We start from the raw sequence: 26,299 nt of genomic DNA, 5'->3' as shown, positions 1-26,299 counted from the left end.
TGGAATAGACAGACAGCAATGTCGCTCAGTTTCCCTTTGACCTCCAAAGGCCTTTCTAACAACGAGGAAAGTTGTACCGTCTTCCACATCAAATAAAAACTCACCTGGAGAAGCAGGAAGGGTATCAGGAAAAGTCAAGACAATCGATTTCTTTTTCAGACACCTGTTACTTACACAGCTCAGAGCTACAAATCTAGCTCTCACAAGGGAGAAGGGCTTATGAAGGTAAGGTCTTTTTTAACCCACAACAAACTGCACTCAGCATGTCCACACTGAGAATATGCATGTTTAATGAATACTAAGGACATGGTGAACTGTGGTATTAAGTACACACACAAAAAAATCAACTTGTGCACACTTAGGATGGTACCAGTCAGCCAACTATGACTCAATTTGCCGTTCCAGTTGAGTTGCCCTTTACTATCTAGCCTGTAGATAACTGGATAACTTTCCACTGTTTTACAGAAGTCAGGGAAGGGAATCTGCAGCTCTCAAATGAGATTCAAAGAGTTTACCTGTAAAATTGCAACCTCATTACGAAGCTGACTTTCTTGTTTTGTTGGAAATCTTAATTTGTCAATAATTTTAATAGCTACATCTCTTCCTGTTTTACGATGTTTACCTTTAAAATAAAAAATAAGGAAAAATTAATTAGAAAATTAACAGATATAACTTATCAAACGATTTGGCTACATAAACTACTTTGGAATTCTGTTAACTTCAACACCTTTCCCCCCAGCGTTCCTTGCTCTTGCATCTTGCTCTCCCCATTCTCACTGGTTGCTTCCTGGTGGCCTCCCTTTTGTTACTGCGCTGCCTTGCTTTTGTGTCTCACTTCCCTGAACATCAGTTCCCATGTCTTGACTCATGGGGACTCTGATTCAACACAGCCATCGACAGTAGCATCTCCTTACACAGCCAGAGCTTCCTGAAGCTCCACTCTCTGGTCTCTGTGAACATCACTCGCCTCTGAGGCTCTTTCCTCATTGCCTCTGTCTCCTGTCTACTCTTAATGCTTTCTTTCTTTCTTTCTTTCTTTCTTTCTTTCTTTCCTTCTTTCTTTCCTTCCTTCCTTCCTTCCTTCCTTCCTTCCTTCCTTCCTTTCTTTCTTTCTTTCTTTCTTTCTTTCTTGTGGGTCTCCACCCTTGTGAGCTCGGTATTTCAAGTCCTTCAGTGTCAGGGGTTCCGAAATACCGTGAGTTTGCCGATTTCTCACCCTACTTATCACCCCTGCTTCACCGTCACACGCGGGGCTGTGACATCTACTTACTAGGCTCCATCTGCCATTATTTTCATTAGGAAATTTTTACAATTATTATTGTATATGCACAGAATATTAAGACTGGTTACTAGTCATTTGGTTTTCATTTTTAAAAAAATTGCAGTGTTTTTATAAAAAGCAAACTTACATTGAAAAAAATTAGGACAACTTAAATTTTCTTATTATAAATTCTATTTTTAGATTTCTACTAATTTTATAATTAAAAAGTACTAATAAATAAAAGTGTTAGGGCTATTTCATAAAAACAGAAATTGACAAAAAAAAATGTTGCTACTTATCTAAATAAGAAAAGTGAAGATGTCATTTTCTACAGCAGGTAACACTTTACAATTACCTCTTACTTCAAGGCTTAGACGTGACTGAGCTGTCTAGGATCTAACTAAAGAATTGAGCATAACCCTTGAACAGCTAAAAATTCAAATTCTGTGAACTGGATACATTGTTGTAAACATGGGAGTTCAAAGATTTTGGCTTTAGGGACAGTATCTATAAGAGTCCAAGAGGCTGAGAGGAAATGAAATGGCTCTGTTTACAAATTACAGCCTTCATGTTTCCAGAACTAAATAAATAAACCAAACTGCTTCATGCTGTGATTAGGGTTTGCAAACATGTAACAACAAAAACAAAAGCTTTCTGGGCTAGAAGTCTTTCAAAATGCACTGGTTGTTTAAAGGATGGCTATGTCTTCTGAAGTCTCTCCTAGATAAACAGATACATGTCTCCCTTGTGAATATTTTTTTTGGTGATGTAATATTTTTACGCACAGGTGCCTAAAATTTTATGTTCATAAAAACACTTGTTGAGCTAACTCACCTCCATAAACAATTCCAAACTGTCCAGAGCCCAGAACTTCATCAGGAAAAATCTGGTAGACAGTGCTGATGTCCTATGGGTATATGGCCAAAAAAACAAAAATGGAGAACAAGCTTTAATCTTTTTATATTTTATAGTTATAATTACCTTATCAAATATAAATATAATTAAATATTCCTAAGGTCATTTCAGACTTATAAATGTTAGATAATATTGCGATGGTTATAATATTCAAATGACATTAATAAAATATTTTGAAAACTATTCTGCTCTGAAGTGCTTGAGACACATGACATTCTAACAGAGAGAAACAGGACCTAACAACCAATCAGTGCCCTTTATGACGAATATCTGAAAGTGGAGTCTTCTTTCCACACTAGTATTTTAGAAATTTCACGAATTATTCTGAGGTCCCAAGACATGTGTCTCACAATCCTGCTTTATACTCTGGACAGGACAGTGAGGCTACTCCTGGTAAAATCTCATTTCTATGAGAACCTAAGCAATAGGCAACCATTCCAGAATCCCTACTTGCTATGAAAATAACCCATTTAGCATTTACTTCTTAAATAATAATTGCTGAATTGAGAGTGAGTTAATCTGGGCTTCGTATTGTGACATTCAGTAAGCATCTTCATGGAAACAGAAAAAACATTTTATATTTTATTCATCCAGCACTGTACATTGTAACAGACTTTCTGGCTGTTTTAAATTCTTCAACTGCTGATCCTTTAAAACAAACAATTTTTTAGGCATAGTCTCCACTCAGCAATCCTACCCACAGCTACTTCTTTCCTCCTTCTTCTTTGAAAACAGCTAGAAAAATTGTGTGCTGCGATCCCCTTAGAGAGTTCACAAGAATTCAAAACTCTCTGATGACGAAAATCATTATCCCAGTTCCCTTCCCCCCCCCCCAAAACCAAGCTATTCCATCTGCTAGCAAATAAACTCTTTAGAATTTTTTTTTGGAAATTTAATTCATAATTTTCAGTGGATAACAATCGCGGGCCAGGGTAAAATGCCTGTGTGGTCTTCAGAGTGACCTGCAGCTCGCAAGGCCCTTCCTGTTTCAGCAAGAGCAGCAAGAACCTGCTGTCTTGAGACATGCATCGCAGGATGAACAGTCCAGGCATCCACTCAAGCTTCACAATGAAGTTTTCTCATGTAATTCATGGTTGCCTTTGTTGAGTGGAAAAGAGTTCAACATGTATTTCAGGGACAAGATTAGCCCTGAACAGACATCCATGGAGTTTATTCTTGGATAAACAAGCCCAGCTCGCTGCAAGGAGGATGATAAGTGCCTCAGCTGGGGTCTCAGGTGCAGTGAACAAACCATTAATGCTGTTGACCACAGAAACGAGGTAGGAGAGTCGTTCGTCCACTTTGAGTACTGACTATGGAGTGAAATCAAGCAAACACAACAGCATATAAAACATCTTACAACATGATCTGTAACTCCCAAGACCGGAAAGAAAGGCTTGCGTTGGTAGCATGGGTGACAGGGGTTCCTGATTCTGCAGCTTTCTTGCGGGCTAGATCATGAATACGTGTATGTGGCTAACAACATTTGCAACCCTTGCTATGTATGTGCAGTTCTTGTCAGCAAAGAATGACCTGTTTAAGAACTTGTACAAATAAAAATTTTTATTTTATTTGTATATCTATTTTAACTGTACAATTTCAACCAGAAAACTTCAAGTGTCAGGTGTCGGCAAGTGGCACCTTAGGTGCCAAGCCTGGCACCTTCTTGCAGTGTTCTCAGTAAACCATTTGTCTTATTTTGCTCTAAAAAAAAGGGATAAAGGTAAAAAAAAAATCTGTATTACACTGATTGTCTATTATGACAAACAACCTTTGGTACTATGTTATGGAATCTAGAAATATCGGTAAACAAACAATGCAGTGTTTATAAAATATCATAGAACAAGAATATAGCATGTTAGATAAATAAACATCAAACATGTGATATTTTTATTTTCCAGTAATTGCATTCTAAGATTGATATTAATAGACATGAACTCACCACGTTTTCCTGGATCTGGCAATTGGAAACTGAAATGCTCACAGAAACGTCTTCTGGAAATTCATGTTTGAAAGTAGACATAAAGTAGATGAAGTGTAAGAAAAAAAAGAGTGAGTATCAGTCATCCCAGAGAATTGCTTTTACATTAATCTCCACAATTAGATATTTATGCAAAAGTTCTATTAGAATATATTATTTCTCTTAAAATTATAAACTCAGTCTCTACTTGGTTTTTAAAAAAAATATATTTGTCAGCATGGAGCTTGGATTATAAAAGACTTGGGTTCCAATTCTTGCTTTGCTATGCAGTAACTCCAATATGAGCTTACAGACAACTAACTTTCTAGAAATTAATTGTTTTTGTTAAAATGTAGGCAAGTCATTATTTGATAGAGGTCTAGGCATTAAAATAGGGGGCTCTAATTAAGTGCGTCGCTTATTTACAGATACATTCTTTATACTTGGATTAATCACATATATCTTATTAATATACCAGCTAAAGAAAAATATCATAACAGAACAGATATACCAAATGCTTAAAAGGCTTCATCTGCAGGCTGCATGATTAATAACTATGATGGAGTTTCATATCATAATTTTATATAGGTCTTCCTCTATCTTCTTTAGTTTATCTTCAATATTTCATTTCGGCTGAATCTATTGAACTAATGCACAGAAACGTCTTCCTGGGAGAAGGTGATCAAGTGTAACAAGTGTAACATGGTCTTTATAACATAGGCCTCAAATAGAGAAGTATGAGACGTGATTTGGGAGAAATAAGGTTTTTTTTTCATATTTGTGGCATTCAAGTAAAACTCAAACTAACTGCTAACTGGACAAGTGCATTGGGCAACAACAATCTGGACATCCGTGCATGTTTAATGTATAGGTTATGCTTAACTTTGTAAAAGTTCTAATATTAAATAAATACAATAATTTGATGAATGAATTATTTTAGTAAGCATAGCAGCTTCTCTTCAGAGATTCCGTGTTGTCCCACACGCTTGATGCCAGCACATGGAGTCTTTCTTCATTGTCTCATTGGGGAAAGCGACAGGTCGGTTACTGAAACACCAGCACGCACGCCGTGGCAGATTCAAGCCATCGGACTTACTATGTATATTGGTTCCTGAACCAACAGAGGAGCCCTTGGGGATGACAGGCATGAGGGCGTGCTGAATGGCCACCTCCCACATCCTGGCCACGTCTGCACCGATGCCGCTGGTGAAAACGCTGTTGTTTGGTGGGGGGCTTGAAGGGGTGACCACATTTTCCCCCACATAATAAACCACATTCGCTGTAGTGATTTCAAAACAGTGGGGATTAGCTCCAGTGGGAATTAACGCTGAAGGTTTCGCGGGTTCCAGGCATAAAATTTCTGATAAAGGAATTTCCTGTGGAAGACAGAGGATTGTAGTTTACCAAAAGCCTGTCAACTAGTAAATAAAATCCACATATAAGGAAGGGAATCACAAACAGACGCAATTTACGAAAAGTATTTAACAACACACACATCATAAAACAACTATTAAATAAAATCTATGCCACGCGAGAAAGGGAATTACAAAATTTACAGAAAATGTGTTATAGCAAAAACACATACATAAAACTTAATATTTTATAATGAGGCCTTACCATACTTTCCCAGAAATTTCAAGGTGTTTTTTGTTTGTTTTGTTTTTAAACAACGGTTAAAAACGGTGGCGGGTGGGAGAGTCTAACGAAGCTATGTGGCAAATTGGACAACTTTTTTTTTAATGCATTTGGGTATTCATGGCTGTTGTTTATTTTAAAGAATTCTTAGAGGCCCTTCAGTCAAATATGTTTTGATTCAGTATGTGCGACTGTAATGTAATTACACAGGTAAGTGAGTGTCCATGGATGAAAACCACGACAAGTAGTTCTTAAGCTATGTGTGCTTGGGTCACGCTTACCCATTTTTTGAGACAGGGGCTCTCTAAACTCAGAGCTTACTGAAATCCACATCTCTGTGCCCCTATATTAGGTTTAAAGATATTTGAACCATCTGGATTTTTTTTTTTTTTTTTTTTTTGTGACTGCTGAGGAGATAACTCAGCTCCTCAGGCTTATGTGGCAAGTACTTTATGGAATGATTCATCTCTCCCAGCCCCACAACTGTTTGTTTTAATGATCATTTAAGTATTGAAAATATTAGGTGTCACACTATAGTCCAGGAAGAATAAAGTAACTAAAGCAATAACTTCTTTTTTTTCTATTTAAAATGTAATAATGCTTTAATCCCAAAACTTGGGAGGCAGAGGCAGCCAGATCTCTGTGAGTTTGAGGCCATCCTGGTCTACACAGTGAGTAGGCTTCAAAGCTGCACAGAGAAACCCTGCCTTGAAAAACAAAAAATAAAAAAACAAAAAACAATGCAGTAATGCTTCCTTTTGTGTTGCAGCTGTGTAAGGTATCATGACAAATCAAAGGAACGAATCTAGATAGCAAATTTCTATTATTTAATGTAGAAAGACAGATGTCTGCTGCTAAATCAATAGAAGAAACAGATCCTAGTAAGTGCTGGCAGTTGCGAGGAACTGTTCTACTTGTTAATCTCCAGTGATGTGCTACATTCCCGAGGGTCTCGGAATTCACTCTTAGACAGTGGTTGTGACCATCTACTCGGCTAAAGTTCCCCACTTAGCCTCCCATCCATCTCCCTCTCCATCATTCTGCTCCTCATCATCTCCCAAGCCAGAAGCACACTGCAGGAAATGGTGAGATTCACAGAAGAATCAAGTGGTTACATCCGGATGCCTGCAAAAATTCTGTAGCACAGAGGAGAAGCTCCTCCTCAGAAGGAGCCCGGGAATGGTCACACAGTTGGATGTGGACAACATCCACGATTCCCTTCACTCCCAGGAGGATGCAAGGAGGAACGTGAACAACACTGAGAGAAGCCAGCCTCACCTTGTAGTACCGGCTTCCCGTGTCGTTTTGAAAGAGTGTAATGCACTTGCTGTCCAATCTCCAGTAATGCCTTTTCCGCTGAAACACAAGTCATGAAACTTTAAGAATAAAGAGTTTTATAAAAACAAGTGCATTTTATCAGAGAGAACATGGATTTGATGGTAAAATGCATAAGGGCCTTAGCCCAAAAGTCTCACAGTTTGACTTCAGAAACTGATGATTTAATGAACACAATGTGGCAGGTTTCTGTACCTACCATTGAGGTTGGGAGTAGTAATAGAGACAATGGATTAGCATCCTGAGAAATACCTGGGGCTTCAGAATACGTATAATAAAAGACAAGAGAATTTTTAACATTTTTTTTCCTTAAAGAGCTAAAGGAGATGTTGTAGTTTACAATAAAGCGGGGCTTAATAGGAGGTAGAATGTCTGTGTGTGCATAGCTTTTAGAACGTGACGAGCCCTGTCCATTCAGCTAGGTGTTTTCACTTTTAATAGAACTCTGGATTCTACATCACTAAATACATTTCAATGGATGGAAAGTTTAACCTTGTGGTTCCAAGTTTAACACAGAGAAATGCACTTGACCACGTCACATTCTCTTCAGTTGACCACTGAACTCACGGCTGCGAGTTTGTGAGTCGGTCCTCTTACAGCATCTGGCCTACGTGGATGGGTACGAATCTGCGTCTTTTCAGAAAGAAAGTCGCAACATTATTCTTGATGTCATTCTGCTGGGGAATATTATTTTGTTTTGTTTTGTTTTGCTTTGCTTTGCTTTTCAAGACAGGGTTTCTCTCTAGCTTTGGAGCCAGTTCTCGAACTAGCTCTTGTAGACCAGGCTGGCCTCACACTCAAAGAGATCCACCTGCCTCTGCCTCCCGAGTGCTATGATTAAAGGTGAGTGCAACCACTGCCCGGCGAGAGGAATATTATTTTAAGGTGTGATGCTTTGGTTTACGCTGCATTTGTTTGAATCTGTGAAGCTGTGATCATCGCCTGTCTTAAATATCTGATGGCCTAACAAAGAGCTGAACAGTCAATGGCAAGGTAGGAGCAAGGACAGGTGGGGCTGGCAGGCAGAGAGGATAAATTGAGGGAGAACCCAGGAAGAGGAGCAAAAGAACAAGAAGAGGAGGAGGATGTCAGAGACCAGCCACCTAGCCAGCCATGAAGTAAGAAGGAAAGTAAGATATACAAGAGAAAGAAAATGAAAAAGTCCAGAGATAACTGGTAGTTGTGATAATTTAAGACAAGCTGGCCAGAAACAAGCCAAGCTAAAGCAAAATATTCATAATTAAGAACAAGCCTCTGTGTATGATTTATTTGCGAGCTGAGTGGTGGGCCCCTCTAAAAGCCAAAAGAGCAAAATCATCACACAGCATCTTTCACAACCACTCATAGACCATATGAATATATTTCATATATTTATATAATAAAAGAAGAAAAATATTCTTTAAATATTTTCCAATAAACACAAGAGGAAATTGACAGTGTTCACTTGAGTCTTGAACTAAATATTCTCTCCCACAAGAAGGTCTAAATTATAAATGACCAACTGAAGCACACAAGTCTCTTTATCTAAAGACATGGTAGAAATCCTATTGATGGGTAGAGATGAGGAACATAGAATTAAAGGCTCTCACCAAATGTCAATTAGTTAAATTCTGAACCATGGCTCAAGGGCGCTGTTTTCCACAAACATACACAACTTTATTATAGAGCTATTAGGAATCAACTTATAATAAGAGAAACAGACTACAGGGTTATCACACACCCACGTGGCTGATTTTTAAAAAAAGAATTTCGGTCTTGAGAATATATAATAGTCAACAATGTTCTCCCCCCCAATGAAGTTTCTTTTAAAAGTATAGACCACAGAAGGGTCTAGAAATTCTTTCATGGCTGTCCTAGAAATGACAGGTAGACATTCCACTTGTCTACAGAGCATTGTTTTTGCACTGTAATTGTATTTTACAGTGTTAGTCTAACCCCATGACTTATTCACCTACATCAAAGACCCGGGATAGCACACGCTCTGCTGTGAGGACTACTCCCAAGAACTCACGTTCCCCAGTCCTCTGAGGCAGGAGTGTCATACGGAGCACCTCTGTCTCCTTACCAGTGTGTCCTTGCTGGTGTAATGGACCATCCATCCTTCCTTCATCACCATGCTGCTTCTCCGCTTGGTGTGCTTGACAGACTGCACCACCCGCATGAGGGGGATGTTGTTGCTTGTCGAAGGGCTTGAAACATCAAAATATGTTAGAGGGAAATATGCTCATATTCACACCTTCTTTTTGTGAATAAACGCTCATTTAAACTATTTCAAAGCAGAAAAGTCAACAAATGCTCATTTTCAGTGAAATGTACTGTCGGGGATGAATGGTTTAGAAGTGAGTTCCTCGGGAGAGTGGCAGGTACTCAGACGTTCACTTTTTAACTCCCTAGGCAGAGTAAGAAGCACCTAGATCTTCGCACTTATCTGGATGGTGTTCAAATTTTTAGGAAAACAGTGAAGTTACTCTCAGTGTTTTGAAGCTTTAGTATTCAAAACCACAGAGGAACGTTTATTGTACATAGCAGGCATGATAATAGTAATTTATGGATTACATAATACTGTGGTATTATGTATTATAGTATCTCTGCATGAACTGTGTCTGAATGATTTCTTAAAAATACTAGAACTTGTCATTTGAGTTGTCTTTTATGTAGCTGGTTATCATGGGATTAATTTCATCCCTCAACTTTTTCTCTTCTAAGTGACTCTAACTCTTTCTGGATTTTTTTCTTCCCTCTCTCCCTCTTCATCTTTTTCTTTATTTCCCTCAAGTCCTCAGGCACTTGAAATGTATGTTCCTCAAAGTGAAACCAGCTTTAAGGCTAATATTTTCACTACTCAAAGAAGTCTTATTATTCCAGTAAATGGAAGATATGCAATATATCCCCTGCACGATCGTGGCTAATTTCAACGTGTTGAGAAATTTAACATTTGTAAAATGGATAGAAAAGTGTCAGTATGGTTTGTAATGTCGATTAGAATGGTAAACTTTTCCCAAAAGGGTTCAGGTGATGAGCATCTTGGACATGGTTGATACAAACAGCATTAAGAGGCATGGTTGCAATAAGATTCGATTATAAAGCGGGCAGTAGTACCATTTGACCTGGTATCTAAGGTTTTTCTTAGACAGCACACAGCTCTTCAGAATTAAATCAGTTATATTCCAAGCTTCTTTTATAGACTGAAATATCTAAGAGCCTTCAGGATTCAACCTCTTTGAGTCCTACTGGGTCTCTAACCTGATGGTCCTGTTGGAGTCCTCCTGGTCTGCATCTGGATCCTGCATCTCCGCACCGTCACTCTGGCCCTCTGCCATAGCCATCTCGGCATCCTGGGCCATGGCCTCCTCCATGTCCTCCATGAGTCCACTGTTCCGCTCGCTGTCGTTGTCATCACTTCCTTCTTCCATGACAACATCAGATTCTGCCCCGGGGCTAAGCAAATCTAGAAAATTGTGAGGACCCAACAAGATAAGTCTGAAATCTTGGAGGCAGTACTTAAGGGAAAGACTATCCTAACAACCCCCGAGCTGAACCCTATAAAGAATTCATCTAACTTTTTATATCCCTTTTCACCTTTATTCATAGTAATTGAATGGATGGACAGTAAACATAATTTCACAGCCCGATACTTGTTTCTCAGGTCTACAAGGCAAAGGAAAAAATTAAAAAAGAAATTCTATAAAATGAAACCTAGGAGTACAATTCTGGGAAGCCATGTCCAGGCATAATTGAACCAGGAAACTGGTAATATTTCATAGGACAGGCCTCCTGGGGGAAAGAAGCTCATATGGGGGTGGGGTTCACATGAAAAAAGAGTTACCTATATCTAACTACTACTGCAGTTAGCTTCTTAAATCATGTAGCCCAATCTATTAAATTGTTCACATAAAGTATAATTTTTAAATACCTCAAGTATTTGTTATTTGAATGTTAAATCCTGTCCATGTACAGTTGATGGCAATGGTAAAATTTTAATTACTTTACTAATGCAAATTACTCATTTTAAAATAAGAAAAGCAGGTCAACCAGAGACTCTGAACTTCTATGCCTGGGGAATTTCCACTTCACCACATTGCTCTGACTATATACGCAAATGCAATCTTCAGGTCATCCTCCTCAAAAACTTTCCCATTTCCCCTGGGTTCTATTTATCAGGTCCAATTGAAATTCCCTGGGATTGAAGAGTCAATATCACAAGCCTCAGAGAGTGGGAAATTCGCCAAGCTTTCAATTTTGCCAGCTAACTTTGGACCTCTACGCTGGAAATCTGTGTGCATACAAATGCTTTCCTTGATAGTGCTCCCCCCTCGCTACTCTTTGCCCCTTCTAGGTCTATTTCTTCCAGAGAAATGTAATCACGTATTCTTTAGCTTTTCATAAAACAAATATCTCTGTATATTTCTGAGGTTCTCTAACCAGGGGGTTTCGAAGTCTACTGATGTAAAAATTAACAGAAACACTTCATGGTTTTTGGAAAAAGGGAGCCTGGGATCCTAAGTCACATCAAAGTGTGATAACCCTTAGAACAGTACCTAGGTGGTGAAGTGAATCAATGTAATCCATATAGTTGGATTATTCTCAAAAAATACTTCTATTGTAGGGGAAAAAAAAACACTTTCTGGGAGTTAAGGTCTTCCTCTTTGGGATTCAGGCTTGCACTCAGGTATATACTGAAAGCGGTAGCTGCAGAGGGCAGACACCTGGAGCTGTTTGCCTCTAGTCCAGTTTGTGATCGTGACCTTCATCAGCAGGTGGGGAAGGAGGTTAACTTGTGCCTCCATGCTTCAAGGAAGTGGGGCCACAGAAACTGAGAGGGAGCGCTGGTTTGTAGGTGTCCAACATGGTCTATGTTTCCAAGCAAACTAGGCTTAGGGAATGAAATAAGGGTAGGCAAGAAATGACAGGCATGCAAGGTTTTAACATGAATTATATGCTGTGTGAAGATTTATTATTATTATTATTATTATTATTATATATAAATCTAATGATCTGAAATGGAAGTTTCCATTCCAGAGAAGAACCTGAACCATTATTTATTTGTGGATGAGTTATAAATATCTCCACTGAAAAACGAAAGAAAAAACACTGATAAATCATAAACACTGCCCTCTGTGATTTGCATGAGACACAGAACACGGCTATGAATTGTCCCCTACCTCCATTGATGGTCACTTCACCCAAGCAGTTGTTTGGGACTTTCGGTGCACAGCGTTTGTGACAGTTGAATCTGCAATCTACTCACGAAGGTTTGAAAACAAAAGAAACCAAAAAAGAAAAAAAAAAAAAAACAGAAAATTATTAGACAGAGAAAACGTGGCATCAAATATAGTGACTTAAAAAGAAAGACGATTCATTTAAGGCATGACGGGTGCCAGGCGCCAGTGACTGGGGCATAAGGGGTCCTCACCTTTGCACTGCAAGCCCTGCCGGAAGAGGCCCTTGAGGAGCCTTTTGCAGAACTGGCACACGGTGGGCCGCGTGTAGGAGTGGATGACAAAGGTGTGTGGCACCTTCACCTTAGACATCAAAATCTTGTCAAGCTGAATTGGCCGGCCAATGTACGACTGCGAATTTGACCTCTTTTCGCGACCAATGAATGACTCTGACGGCGACTTTTGCTGGGGTTTGGGAAAGGATAAATGGCGACAAGGTGTTAGAGACTCGTACCTGATTTAACTGTATTTTTAAATTTCGTTCTGTTTTGCTACTGAATTTATTGATACGAGGTAATCTGAAATTAGATTTCTGTTGATCACTGTAGCTCACGCCTACTCATGTCACATTTGAGTTACTACTCTCTACAAGCTGAATGACAGCCACACACCGGAGACCAAAATATGTGAATCTGATTTCTAGGACTTTGAAATCACTTCTTTTTATTTTCCAAACATCGAAATATTAATTTGTTTACTTTTAACACAGAAATACAAAACCGAAATAAAACAAGGAATGTTCCTTTACGCCACGTCTCTCTTCATACAGAACTTTCTAGATCACCATATGCACAGGGACAGAAGTGTGACCAGTTCAGAAAGGTAGAGATGGAAATTCAATCTCCACACAGCATTTGCTCTAAGAGAAGCCTACAGTTTCTTTGGGTTCCCTTGAGGGAAAAAAAATTAATATGATTTTAAATAATTCCTCAATTACATAAAAAGGCAAAGGGCGAAAGTTAGGCAATCCTTCTTATAATTAAGAAATGGAGCAACCAACGGGCTACACAAGGCACATAAATACTGGTATTTGCAGAGATAATAACACGAGTGTGCTGTGCGGAAGTGCATTAACTGAAAGGAACTACTACTTCAATTCCTTTGAACAATTTCATGAACATGTACTTGGAAATAGAATACATTTATTTGGAATAAAAGAAGAATGGAAATATTCCTTAGTAGCTATTGTAATTGCATGTCTAATTAGTTAAACTCCAGCTCTACATGAAGAAGCATTAGGTGCCTGAAAAGACGGTCCTAGTTGACACGCCTAAGCTCACACACCTTAAATAATTCTTTTATGATGAATACTGCATGAAGAGTGGAGCAAAAAAAAATATATTGTCCTTACTTGCTTTAAGAATCCCGTCTTTTTATCTTATCTGGCTAATTTCAAAATTGGAACAACTATCGACAAAATAGTTGTTAAATCCCATAGGCATAAAATCTCCATGCATTTTCGTCTCTGGCTAACCAAAATCTAAAGTCTCTTATTACTCAGCAGGAGAATGAATGGCGACACACAAGCTGCAGCAAAAGGAAATCTGACATGAGGTTTCTGTTTGGACTATCATGTCCACAGTTACATTCATAATTAGAATTCAATGATAGAAAAGTAAATCCTTCCTGATGGCCAGAAAGGGTATTCCCCTCTAGCCCATCTCTAGTCCAATGGCTACACAGACACAGACCTCTCTATGAAGGACCCACAGTGACCCACACCCTCCACTGGGATCCAAGTGGGACATTTATCCTCCTTCCTGTCTTCAAATACAATCACACTAGACTTACCCTTCATCCCGCTGGAGCTTGCATATCTAAGTTTCCCACATACAAAGTATCTAAATCCTATTGGGCCTCAACTCCTGATGCAGACCCAGGATCCCAGCAGCTCTGCCCTTTCAGTATTTCCTTCTAGCTATTCTCCACTACTCTGAGATTGCCCTCATGCAATCTCAGTAGAGATTCTGCTCAGAGTCCTCTGCTACTAACCCCACAGCTATGATACTTGGTTGTAATTCAGAAACCTGGTGTGGACCTGGAGTGGTCCTGGAGTGGAGAACAGCAACGAAAAACAGAACACCCATCCAATAAGGTCAAGACATTTACACACACAGGCCCTCTCCCAGCAAATTCAAATGCCATAGCTCCAGACACACAGATCCTAGTACAAACACACACACACATAAACAACCAAGACAATGTGCTTCCTTCAGAACCCAGAGACCCTATTGGGGAAGACCTGAGGAAAGCAACGTAACTGAAGCACAAGACACAGACTTCAAAATAGTAATTATGAATATGTCCAAGGACCTTAAAGAAGAAATAAATAAATGAAGAAGACTGTGAAAATACAAACAGTTGAAATAAAATAAGAAAACAATTCAAGGCATGAAACTAGAAAATGAAGGCTTAAACTAACTGGAAATGAAAAAGTCCAGATGTCATACTAAAACTTCAGAGAGAAGCCTTACCAACAGATTAGAAGACATGGAAGAAAGAATTTTAGATCCTCATGGCAAGGTAGAAGAAATGATAGGTCAATAAAAGGAAACATAAAACATAGGCACAAAATATCTGTAAAATTTGAGACACTATGAAAAGCCCAAAATTATGAATACTAGAGATATAGAAGAAATACAAGTCAAAGACAGAAAAATAACTACAACAAAATCACAGAAAAAAAAATTTCTCCAACATAAAGAAAGAGATCACCAGAAAGGTATGATAGGTACATGGAACAACAAATAGACAGGATAAAAAAAAAAAGAAAATACCCACAATGCAGAATAACAAAAAACACTAAATGTATGTAACAAACAAAGGATATTAAAATCTTCAAGAGAAAAAGACCAACTCACATATAAATGCAGGCCCATTAGAAGAATGTTTGGCTTTTTAGTAGAGACTGTGAAATCCAGAAAGGTCCAGGATAAATGGATTAGAATCCATAAGAAACCATAGATGCCAGCTAGCAAAAAAAACATCTCATGATAAACCAAATTAAAAAAAAATTAAAATAATTTATGTCCACTAATCTAGCAATACAGAAAACACTAGAAGGAAAGCTAACTACACCACAAGGACACTAGGAATAAATAATCTAAGAACAGTTAGTTAAAAGATACAGGGGTCATCTATGTAACAATAACAAAATAACAGGAATTAAGAAACACTTCTCATTAATAACTCTCAATACAAATGGACTCAATTCCCCAACAAATGACATAGACTAACAGAATTATGAAGCAGGATTCATCTTTCTGCTTCATCCAAGAAGCACACTTTATCATAAAGATGGACATCAATTCAGGGTAAACAGTCAAAGCAACAAGTGGACCAAAGAAGTAAGCAAGTGTAGACATTTAAACACCTGACCAAAAAGAAACAAATAATAAAAACTTCAAAACTAATCAGAAGACATAGGAAAAAAAACACTACATACTCATTAAAATGAAAATATACCAAGAGGATATTACATTTATACGCCAAACAAAAGATCACCCAAGATCATAAAAGAATGACTACTACAGCTAAAATCCTGTGATACAGGTGACTTCAACACCTAACCCCAACCAATAAACAGGTGAACCAAACAAAAACTAAACTGAGAAACATAACAGACATCTACACAAGTACTGATGAATTGAAGAATACACTTTCTTTTCAGCAGCTCCAGTAACTTTGTCCAAAATTGACCCTATATTAAGACACAAAGCAAGCCTTAATATATTTGATAAAATATTATATATGAAATAATACCCTGTGCCCTATATGATTACAACAGATTAAAGCTAAACTACAGAATGAAAATTGGGTCAAGACAAAAATCAAGAAGGAAATTAAAAGCTTTTAAAATTGAACAAAAATGGCAATGTAACATACCAAAACCTATGGCCCAAAGTGAAAGTAGTTCAAAGAGACACCACTATAGCACTAAGTACCTACACTAAAAGGAAAAAAAAATGAAAAATCTCATATTAGTAACTGAATAACACATCAGAAATTCCTAGAAATCAAGAAAACACAATACCCCAAAAGAGTAGATAGGAAAAAATGATCAAGCTCTGAGCTAAAATCAATGAAATATAACAAAGAATATTAAAAAAAATCATTGAAGATGTTGGTTCTTTGATAAAGCAAGCAAGAATGACAAACCCTTAGCCAAATTAATGAAAAGAAGGAGAGAAAAAGTCTAAATTAATAAAATTAGAGGAAAACGGGGGGGGGGGATTAGAATCGACTCTGAGAAAATTCAAAGAATCATGAAGACATAATTTAAAAATCTATATTCTACTAAGATGGAAAACCTAAAAGAATGAGTAAATTGCTTGACATACACAATTTTCCAAAGGTAAATCAAAATCAAGAATGTAAGTAGACCTATAACCACTAACAAAATAGAGACTGTAATTAAAAATTTCCCAACCTTTAATCCCAGAATTTAGGAGGCAGAGCCAGGCAGATTCCTATGAGTTTGAGGCCATCCTAGTCTACAAAATGAGTTACAGGACAACCAGGGCTGGTACACAGAGAAACCTTGTCTTGGAAAACTAATAATAACAACAACAACAATAATAATCTCCCAACCATAAACAACAAATAAAAAAGCAGACAAACAAAAAACAGCTCAAGTCAGATAGATTCATTTCAAAAGGATATTAGCAAAATACACTGTATGAGGAAATTTAAATAAAAATATAAAGGTTAATTACTCTGAAAAGTTTTGCACAGATGTTGTGGGAGCGAACAGAGATAGGCCAAATCTTATTGAAACAAGAATGACAAATTTATTCAACCACTGACTTCAATGCTACTGAAGAACAGCTTATTGCACGGATTAATTCAGTCCCGTGTATTGTATAACTGCGCTGTCACTGGGCAATCTTCCAGACTCCAGTACAACGAAAGGGACTTTTTTCCCCACAGCTGGGAAGTTTAAGAACAGAATAAAAGATGGGCTGATGTCCTACATCCTTAGCAGACTGATAAATAATCTCAAATGTGGATAATTCTAAAAGACTGTGCCCAAGCCACGCTGTGTTTATTATCCTTAATTTAAGATATCTAGGTCTGAGCTATGTTAAAGGACCAACTTAACACGAGAGCATCTCTAGAGCACAGAGCAACCTCATATGAAAGAGCAAGAAGGGATGTTCTCATCTCATCCACAACTTTCTGCTCTTAAACTGGAAGAACTTGAATTATTCTCAAAAAGTCATATAATTTCTTACTCTCAAAAGAGATTCACTTAAGAAATTAGGTCAAAATATTAGAAATTTAGGGAAAAGAGACTGGCTGCCACTCTGGTCCAAAGGCTACATGTAAGTAGGCAGTGATGGGATTCACTATGTCACGTGACACAACGGGGGGGGGGTCTTCCGGGTCACAGAAGCTATAGTCAGAAACTGACCTTAATTGATATAACACAGTGAACATGGGGGAAAAAAAAGTTACTCTGGAACGTCATGGTATCCGAAATTTTAAAATCAAGTGGAGTCTCACCTAGATATGTCTACATTTATTTTTTTATAAAGTTTCAAATATAATTAATATTATCTAAGATGACCTATATTCCTAAATGAAAAAGTAAGTTTCACAGTCTTGAATTAGAGCACATATGCCTGGTATAATATATAAGTATGCAGAAACTGATATAATGATGGCAGAGGGAATTTGAAATCCCAATTTCTACCAGATAACTGGCACCTTAGAAAAAGGAGAATAGAGAATCTGTCTGAAGGCCAGTTTACAGTACTGTATTTTGGAACCCTACATACACACACTTGTGTGAGAGTGATGTCAGAGGAGAAATGTAAGAGCCAAGGCAAATGGAAATACAAGGTCGCTACCTGCTGATGTACTAAGGGCTCATATGGCCTTCATCTATTCTTCAAATTGTACAACAAGGGCTTTACAAGGTAAGACTACATAAACCACAGAAGAGCAACAGATTGACAACTCCACAGCTCCCGGGACAAGGCCGTTACCCTGTGACACACACCGTGTGAATCACATCGCGTCTAGGAAACAGCATTTCTGCATTCCTCTCAGGAACTGTTATTTTAAACAAAACTTTAATGATGATGTGGACAGAACATGAAATTAAACTTTTCAACATAGTATAGCCCATGGTTATAATTCTTCCACCCGAAGTCTGAGAAAGGATTGCCAAGTTCTAGGCCTGGGGGAGCTAATAAAATTCTGTTTTAAAACATACAAACAAACAAACAACAGTCTCATAATTTAAGAAATGTGTGCATTTCAAGATACTCGAGGTAACTGCAGCATTAAGCTGACAATTGAGACCCCTGATGCAGAAGGAGCTATTTTGCGCCTAATGTGTTAGATACAGAATAGGGTCTCTTTAATTCCTTAACTTACTTCACTGTTTTTTTATTATTCACATATTTAATTCAATCTATTATAGTACTCAAGAGTCTTAGATTACATTTCTTTCTGACATTAACTTTTGCACAGAGAAAGTTCCTCCATAGCTACCAAAGAAAAGAGGGTTTTTATGGGTTTACTTAGCTGGCCAATTTGTGTTTAGGTGGATTTCCATTGCTGCTTAAGGCCTAGTTTGGCTTCATGTATTTAGTGAACTTGGACAATCTGCACTATAATTTTTTCTTCATGGAACAAGAGGAATATTGAAAGGCTCTGGGAACAGAACAGCTGTATTTTGTTTTATTCTGTTTCATTAATATGTTCAGAGTAGAAACTGGCTCCAACTTCACAGAACTGATTTCAATTCCCTTCTCTATAATTACCAGAAGCTAATGCCGAAGAATGCACTTCAGAAAATTTACACTTTATATTCATCTTTGGGCTAGTGAGTAAAATTCCTTGTGTCAGATTTATATCAGGATCAATGTAGTCAACCAATAAGAGTGGGAGCACATGCATGCAATTACTTGATTTGGCAAACTCGATGATGAAAATCACGAAGTGTTGTTCCCAATCTCAGGGTATCACATCACACACCATAGATAGGAAAAATCAGAACAGAACAATGGTGGAAGTTTAGTCTTCAATCCAGAAATAAATACTAAATATAAGTAAGATGGAGTTTTTTTTTTTTTTTTAGTTCAGAAGTAAGAACTCTCACTAACTGTTTTGTGTGAAATGACTACCCGCCATTGAAGCCTCTGCACTGGAGGCCTACTTAGAAAGAGAAAATATCCTGCTTTGACGGAGAAGGATTGGCTTTTCACTTGATACTTTACATTAATGACTTAGCAAGCTGGGCGCTATCCCAGTAAGTAATGCCCCGATTACATCATGGGCCTCCTAGTGCCAGTTCGTCTTTAAATATTTAATGGGATTCAAACATTTCCTCAACACAGCATATTCACTTTGAAATGAAACCTTCATTAGTTCATCTGGAAAACTGAGTGGAAAAGTTGCCTGGCCTTGGCTTTGTTTATTGCTACTCAAGTAAACATCAAATACAAGACTTTATAAAAGATAAAAGCCACTTTACAGAAAAAAAATATTCAAACAAAACCCTACAGCACTCAAAATTGCTTCGATTTATTAAATAATATGCAATCCACATAGCCGATTATGACTAGTTTTTGGGGAAAACTCTCAAGGAGAAACAGACAAATGGAGAGGAGCATGCAATGCAGACATTTCTTTACTGATCAAATGTATACCACAAAATGTAAAGTTTTAGAAAAACAGTCTTCTGCATGTGCTTCCTGCAAGTATAATCTAAATAAGTTTAGATTTTCAAAGAGGACAGCCAGTCAAACAGTATTTCCAACCTCAACCACTCTATGCAACTTCCTGATTGTCCCAGACATCTGATTTGCTAAGAAATCTGTTCAGGCCTCTGCTCTGAAAAATGAGGGTAGCAAGATCAAATATTTATAGGCAGTAATAAGGTGTGGGCCTTTATGAGATGTGATAAGGAATGATGAAGACGGCAATAATCTGGAGAAGACGATGTCACTGTGAAAGAGAAGACTCAAATACTGCCCTCCCTTCTTCCCTTTCTTTTTCCTCCTTCCCTCCCTCCCTTCCTTCACTGCTGTAACTGTTTTTTGTTTGATTTTGTTTTTTGTTTTTCCGAGACAGGGTTTTTCTGTAGCTTTGGAGCTTGTTCTGGAACTAGCTCTTGTAGACCAGGCTGGCCTCGAACTCTCAAAGATCTGCCTGCCTCTGCCTCCCGAGTGCTGGGATTACAGGCTTGTGCCACCACCGCCAGGCCCATGTCTGTAACTTTTATGCTTATTTCTTTTTGAGAAATGTATATATGTGTAGCTAATTGACTGTAGGTGTATCATATACATGTGTGTATACATGTATGCATGCAGGTGCCCACAAACACCATAAAGGAGTATGAAATCCCTTGGAATCTGAAGTAGAAACTTGAAACTGACGTTGCATGTGGTTATGAGCAATCATGTGACTGTTGGGAACACAACCTGCATTGTTGCAAGAGCGTCCAGTGCTCTTAACAATTGTTCCATCTCTGTAGTTGTCCTTTTGATTGTGTTAGGTAAGAAGGAAGTCCAGGTATATAAATTAAAAAATAAGTAAATCTAGATGTTGACAATGTAGAGAGGAAAGTGAAGTGAAAGATGACGAAGATGGGTTGTGCCAGTGACCTCCTCTGGGGAACAAGACTGGTTCATTTAGAACTTTGAACAAGGTGATGATAGAAAAATCTTTGATAAAATACAAATAAATATGTGAAGCCTTGAAACTCCTTGTATTATCATCTCTACCAATTAGGCAAGAAAACTCACTCACAGAAGGTTATAAGTATTTGACTCAACTCTCATAGATTTTAAGTGTAACTATGAAGTCATGTAGTTTTATTTCACATACTGATCTTTCTCTCTTTACTTGTTTGTTCCCAAATTCTTTAGTTCTTTGCTAATAGGTCACAGAAATAACCTTATTTCCTTCATATGAGTGAATAAAGAAGGCACAGGATACAATGAAAATAAACAAACGTCTTTCATACCAAAATGCAACTGATGTGGAATGCCCGGAAGACTTATCTTTGACCTACATCAGGGATTTTCAATTATGTTACTAGTGCTCAACAGAAGGAATCCGAGTCCTGGATGTTTTCTGGAACACAATAGCTAGTTGATTCAGCAGCATTTGCGTGGAAGAGCCATTCAGTCAGCGGCCTACTGTCTTATTCAGGTACTGTTTTGATTAAACAGTATGAATAATGATTCTACAAACCACACCCAATTATGGAACTGGAAACAAGTCATCCTTGATTCCATAAGTGTGAAGCTCTACAGACATTCCACAAAACCAGGCAGAATAGCCCAATTCCCCCCAATACCCTCAAGTAGGACTTGTTCTAATTACCAAGTGTCCTGGGGCAAAAACACCTGGAGGTCCAAAGAGACACTACTGGATATAGGAAGACTGGGAAAGAAACAATTCCTGTGCCTCTTTATTGCCATTATGCACCTGTAACTGTCTCTATCTTTCTATCTACTCTTCCTTTCTCCCCAGTATAGAGGTCTCTTCCTACTTATCTTCAATTCTCTCACCATCTTCTCTGAGGGGTCCCTGACTACTTCCTCATTTTCTACTTTTCTCTGAGTCACACCATTCTGTCTCCTGTTGAGTACTTGCTGAAGCCTGAAGACAACTGTTCTACCTGCCTAGTGTTTTTAAATTGTCAATAGAATATAATAAAATTTTAGGGAAGGACCTAGTGTGCCTTACTCTATTCAAATTGTACAGTTCTAGAACCCTGCTTCACTCAAGATTCCCATACAGAAAATGCCCATAGAGAAAGCTTCAATCAAGGGTAAGCTACATTTACAGTGGAGGAGAAAGATCATTCAGAAAGGTGTTTCCCTCAAAGAACTATGTTTGCTGACAACAAATTGAGTCTTATCAGGTTTGGCTCTATCAACAAGTAAAAATATGTCAAGGACAACGAAGCCCTTCCTATCTATAGACTATCCAGAGGGTTCCCTGCTGAAGCTCTGACACAGAGTTTTATGGTTATTTGGCAGTAACTAACCCCACCTGTACTTTGTGCTAGAAATACATGAGAAAACTCAGAGCTCGGTTACTTTGTAAAGAAAGATGAAACAGACATCTTTCCCCAGATATCACCCTTTACATAGGGATTAAGAGAGGTTTCCAGCACAGTCTTTGACTAAGGCAAATATGAAGCCACGAGAAATGAAGTTCATGTAAGAGCACGTGTGCTGTGTAGAAGTTAGGATGTTTGCTGAGTCTCAAGGTTTTTTAATTGTGTTCTGATTCTATGTCCTTTGAACTTCATGGCAAAAGTGCCAGATAAATGAGTTTGAATTCTCAGTTGGATGTCCTAAATACATAGTACAAATAAAAGCTGATCAAAACCTTCTCATAACCATGAAAAGGGTTATTACAGGGCAGGGGGAAAAAGCATACCCCCTGCTTAGTGGTGACGGATGCTGTGTTTTACAGCGGAGAAGTCACTTCTTGATGTTTGCAGCCATTTATGAAAGCTTTCAAAGTAACGACACGCAGAATATCCTTGGAAAAATATAAGGAGATCTAGATTTGCTGAGTGCTAAAGTAGTCTTGGAAGTTCCATTTACTTTCTAGTGCCTCACTCTTTTGAGTAAACAGAAGGAAAGGTCTTAAGTGATCCACCCTTTGCAGGAAAAGCATCAGAGCTGTGGAAGTGTTTCCACAAATTGCAGGTCCTGTTCTTTTAAATGTCAGTTACCAATAAATACCCCGTGAGCTGGGACCCTGAAAGGAAACATGATATAAGTAGGTTTTCCTTGAAAGTTAAACAGCAAAGCAACGCAAACTTAATGTGATGCATTCTAAATCTACAATTGTTTTTTAAGTGGCAGAGGGGAACATTTCCACTTTGAAAGAAAATGAATGCAGGCCCACAGCTTCTGCTACAGAACTTTAAATGTCAGGCTGAATCGACGTATAGAGAGTGATGGGGGTGGAGTGGATGACTATTCAAGGAAAATCAAGGACATCAATTTAGGGGCATTTAGTTTTGTAATGGAGTATTTAACTCTACATGAACAGTCAGAGGCCTGGACTGAGCTTATTGTTGATACCAAGAAGGAGCTGAGACTAAGACTTCAAAGACTACTATCTTCCTCTTACAATCAGCCATAGAAACACTTGTGCAGTCTTACCCAGAATCCTAGCCCATGTTAATTAACGCCACACTGCAGTGCTAGTGCACCTGTGTGAGTGTGTGTTTGTGTACGTTTCACTTCCACAATGATGTAATAAGACAAGATGAGATGTTTAAAATAGGGGCTTTTCCTTTCACCTACCTATATGCTTCTACTCTCCCAAGAACTGAGTTTTGAAAACATAAGAAAGCACTAACTAGCTATCAGTGAAACGGCATGGCCATAGAAAAACAGAAATAGATTATTACCCGAATTTGGGCTCTTTATAGAAAGCAACACTTTAGATCATAACTTCTGGATATTGCCTTATTTTATATTTCACAAGTTTATCCTGACAAGGAAACTCTTTTCCTGAGAAAGGAAGGCAAGTTGGTTAACTTAGTCCAAGTGACTTCATATCCAAAAGTTTGTCTAAGAATCATAGAAGGCAACTAAATATTTTTGAGCAGACAAATATTAAATATAATATATGAATGGCCTTGTGTATGTGTCCACGTGTTGTGAACGTATGGCACACAGGCGTCATGGTACCTGTGTGGAGGTCAGAGGACAACTAGAAGGAGCACATTCCCTCTCCGCTAGGTGGGTCTTAGAGGTTGAACTCAGGTTGTGGGCTTGGGGATGAATACCATTATCAGCTGAGCTAACACTCTGCTACTGAAAACACAAATATTTTTAAGTTAGAAAGTCATAGGAGATCCATTTCTAACTTTCTTCTCTCATACTTACTTTCATAGCAAACTTTTCATATTTTCCTGGGTATAGGAATTCCCCATGACACACAGCTCCTACATACAGCACGAGTGTCCTTTATTTCAGCTAAGAAATCAGTAGCTACAAGGGGCCAGGAAGGAAAAGGTTATCGACTTGGCCATGCCTGGCAGGATGAAGGTGGGAGAGAGAAAATGTCTACTGTTGTGTCTTGGGGAGCTTTCCAGAGGCCATAAAGCATTGCCTGGGGGATTACTGGGGCCATCAGAGCCTTTGTTTAAGATCCAACAGTTCCTAAAACCTAACAAAGTATGGACAAGCAAAGCATGATGTCCCCTTACAAATGAGTTTCCTGAAATTCTGCCCAATAATGATCGCATTTATAAATAGGCTTCTTAACGTTTCTATCCAGAACATAAATTAATTATGTAGATGCTACACACAGGTTCCACTGAATCACATCATGCTACAATATACTGAGCCTTATCACGATAATTTAATGCAGGGCTCCTTCCCCACGGCTACATCACTCTTCCTCTAGGCTTTGGTGGTTGGGAAGTAGAGAAACAAATTAACTCTGCACACGGCTCTTCCCTTAAAGTGTACACTGCCCTGGTTTGTGTTTGGAGAGCTCACTTAGACAGCAATCAAGAGAAACCTTGCGACACCTGGCAGAGTACTACAGGGCAGCCACAGTGCATTTATGAGTGGAAAATGACTTTAATTTAGATGAGTCACCAGGATTCCTGGAACTCCAGAACATAAGAGTACCAAGTACGTGCCTCTAGATAGATACTGGCCATGTTGAAAAGCTCCCTGGAAATTTCTATGAAACTATCCAGCCAAGACTCTCTTTGCCTTTATTACATGTGAGTCAGAAAACTTCATGAAAATGACAAGCTTATGGCCAATTGTTATTTAAAAAATAGTTGTGCTCCGTAAGAAGTTAAACCGAACGTAGTTTAAATTTCACAAAAACTAAAGTTTGAGGATATAAAACAGTCAGACAAAAGACAAGCTTTTAGAATGAGCTCTGTATTTCCTACAGTTTCTCTAAGGTAGTCTGAATGTTAAGAAGAAACAAAAAGCTTTGGATTAGGAGAATTCAATTTCGGTGAAAGTAAGTTTCCATAGAGGCTGTCAACCTCAGAACTGTACTAATAGATGCCCTTCGAAGATATTGGAAGCATTTGAAACAACTTTGATTAAACTTTTTTAAAAAATACATCTATTTTTATTTTCCTTTGTTTCTTGCTTTCTAATTTTTGTCTTTCACATTATAGTGTGTCTACAGAGGTTACCTACTACTTCAATTCTTTGCTTTCAACCTTGGCTTCCCATCCTTTATTGCAAGAAACAATCACTCCACTCTCCTAAATCATTTGACCAGAATGTCTGTTCACATTAAAATAGTTTCCAAAGGCTCTGGATTCTATAAAACTGAAGAAGAATACGTGTTTTCCATGTTGAAGAGGTAATCATACTGTAGCCTACAACACATATAATTATTATTTATTAAAAAGAAAATGGAAAAACCAGTGTGAGAGAAAGCACATGCAAAACCCCAGAATAGTCTTTCATCCTAGACTGAAAGACAAAGGCAGCTGCTTAAGAAAGGAAGACTGTTGGTGGCAACTAGCAAGTCAACAGCAAACAGGAAAGGGACAAACAAAGGAGGAAGGATGGTTAATGCGTGCATGCAGCATTGTTTCTCTTTACCAATGAAGAAATAACTCTTAGATACAGTAGGTTCTTTCTCAAACCATCAAAATAGGAGGAACAACACTTTAAAAACCGTTCATAAAACCTATTTTTGTAAAGTATGAGAAATAAAAACTATTAAACACTATTAATTAGTAGAATTTTAAATGTAAGCCTCTAACATTTTCTTTCAAGTAACAATTTGTTTAAAAGTATATATAACACAGTTGATTTCTAGGAATCCAACAAAAATAGTTCTTTCAACAAATTCCTAGTGAGACCCAACAAATATTTTATGAGCCTAGAAGAAAATATATATGCAGATGCTTACTCTAACAATAGCTACCACTAATATAATGTATGGAAGTTCCACACAGGGCAGATAAATTATCTTACGCGGATACATTGACCA

General features: G+C 38.0%; 1 protein-coding gene across 2 annotated transcripts in view; it reads right to left on the bottom strand.

Moving 5' to 3' along the window:
- Prkd1 (protein kinase D1) overlaps positions 1-26,299 on the bottom strand; it is a 287,212-nt gene that overhangs the window by 40,023 nt on the left and 220,890 nt on the right. The window contains exons 5-13 of one of the 2 annotated variants that reach the window (XM_050138894.1): positions 12,520-12,730; positions 12,269-12,346; positions 10,350-10,554; positions 9,172-9,295; positions 7,050-7,127; positions 5,233-5,512; positions 4,119-4,171; positions 2,096-2,168; positions 516-622 (exon numbers count right to left, since the gene is read on the bottom strand). In XM_050138894.1, the coding sequence (XP_049994851.1) occupies positions 516-622; positions 2,096-2,168; positions 4,119-4,171; positions 5,233-5,512; positions 7,050-7,127; positions 9,172-9,295; positions 10,350-10,554; positions 12,269-12,346; positions 12,520-12,730 (1,209 nt within the window). The remainder of the gene's footprint in view (positions 1-515; positions 623-2,095; positions 2,169-4,118; positions 4,172-5,232; positions 5,513-7,049; positions 7,128-9,171; positions 9,296-10,349; positions 10,555-12,268; positions 12,347-12,519; positions 12,731-26,299) is intronic. The other variant, XM_050138895.1, reaches the window with a different exon arrangement.

This window comes from Alexandromys fortis, unplaced genomic scaffold (genome assembly GCF_014885135.2).
Source record: "Alexandromys fortis isolate MF-2015 unplaced genomic scaffold, M_Fortis_MF-2015_v1.1 scaffold_35, whole genome shotgun sequence".
Taxonomy (NCBI): domain Eukaryota; kingdom Metazoa; phylum Chordata; class Mammalia; order Rodentia; family Cricetidae; genus Alexandromys; species Alexandromys fortis.
Note: the sequence above shows the minus strand (reverse complement) of the source record. Positions and strands in the feature narration are given on the sequence as shown.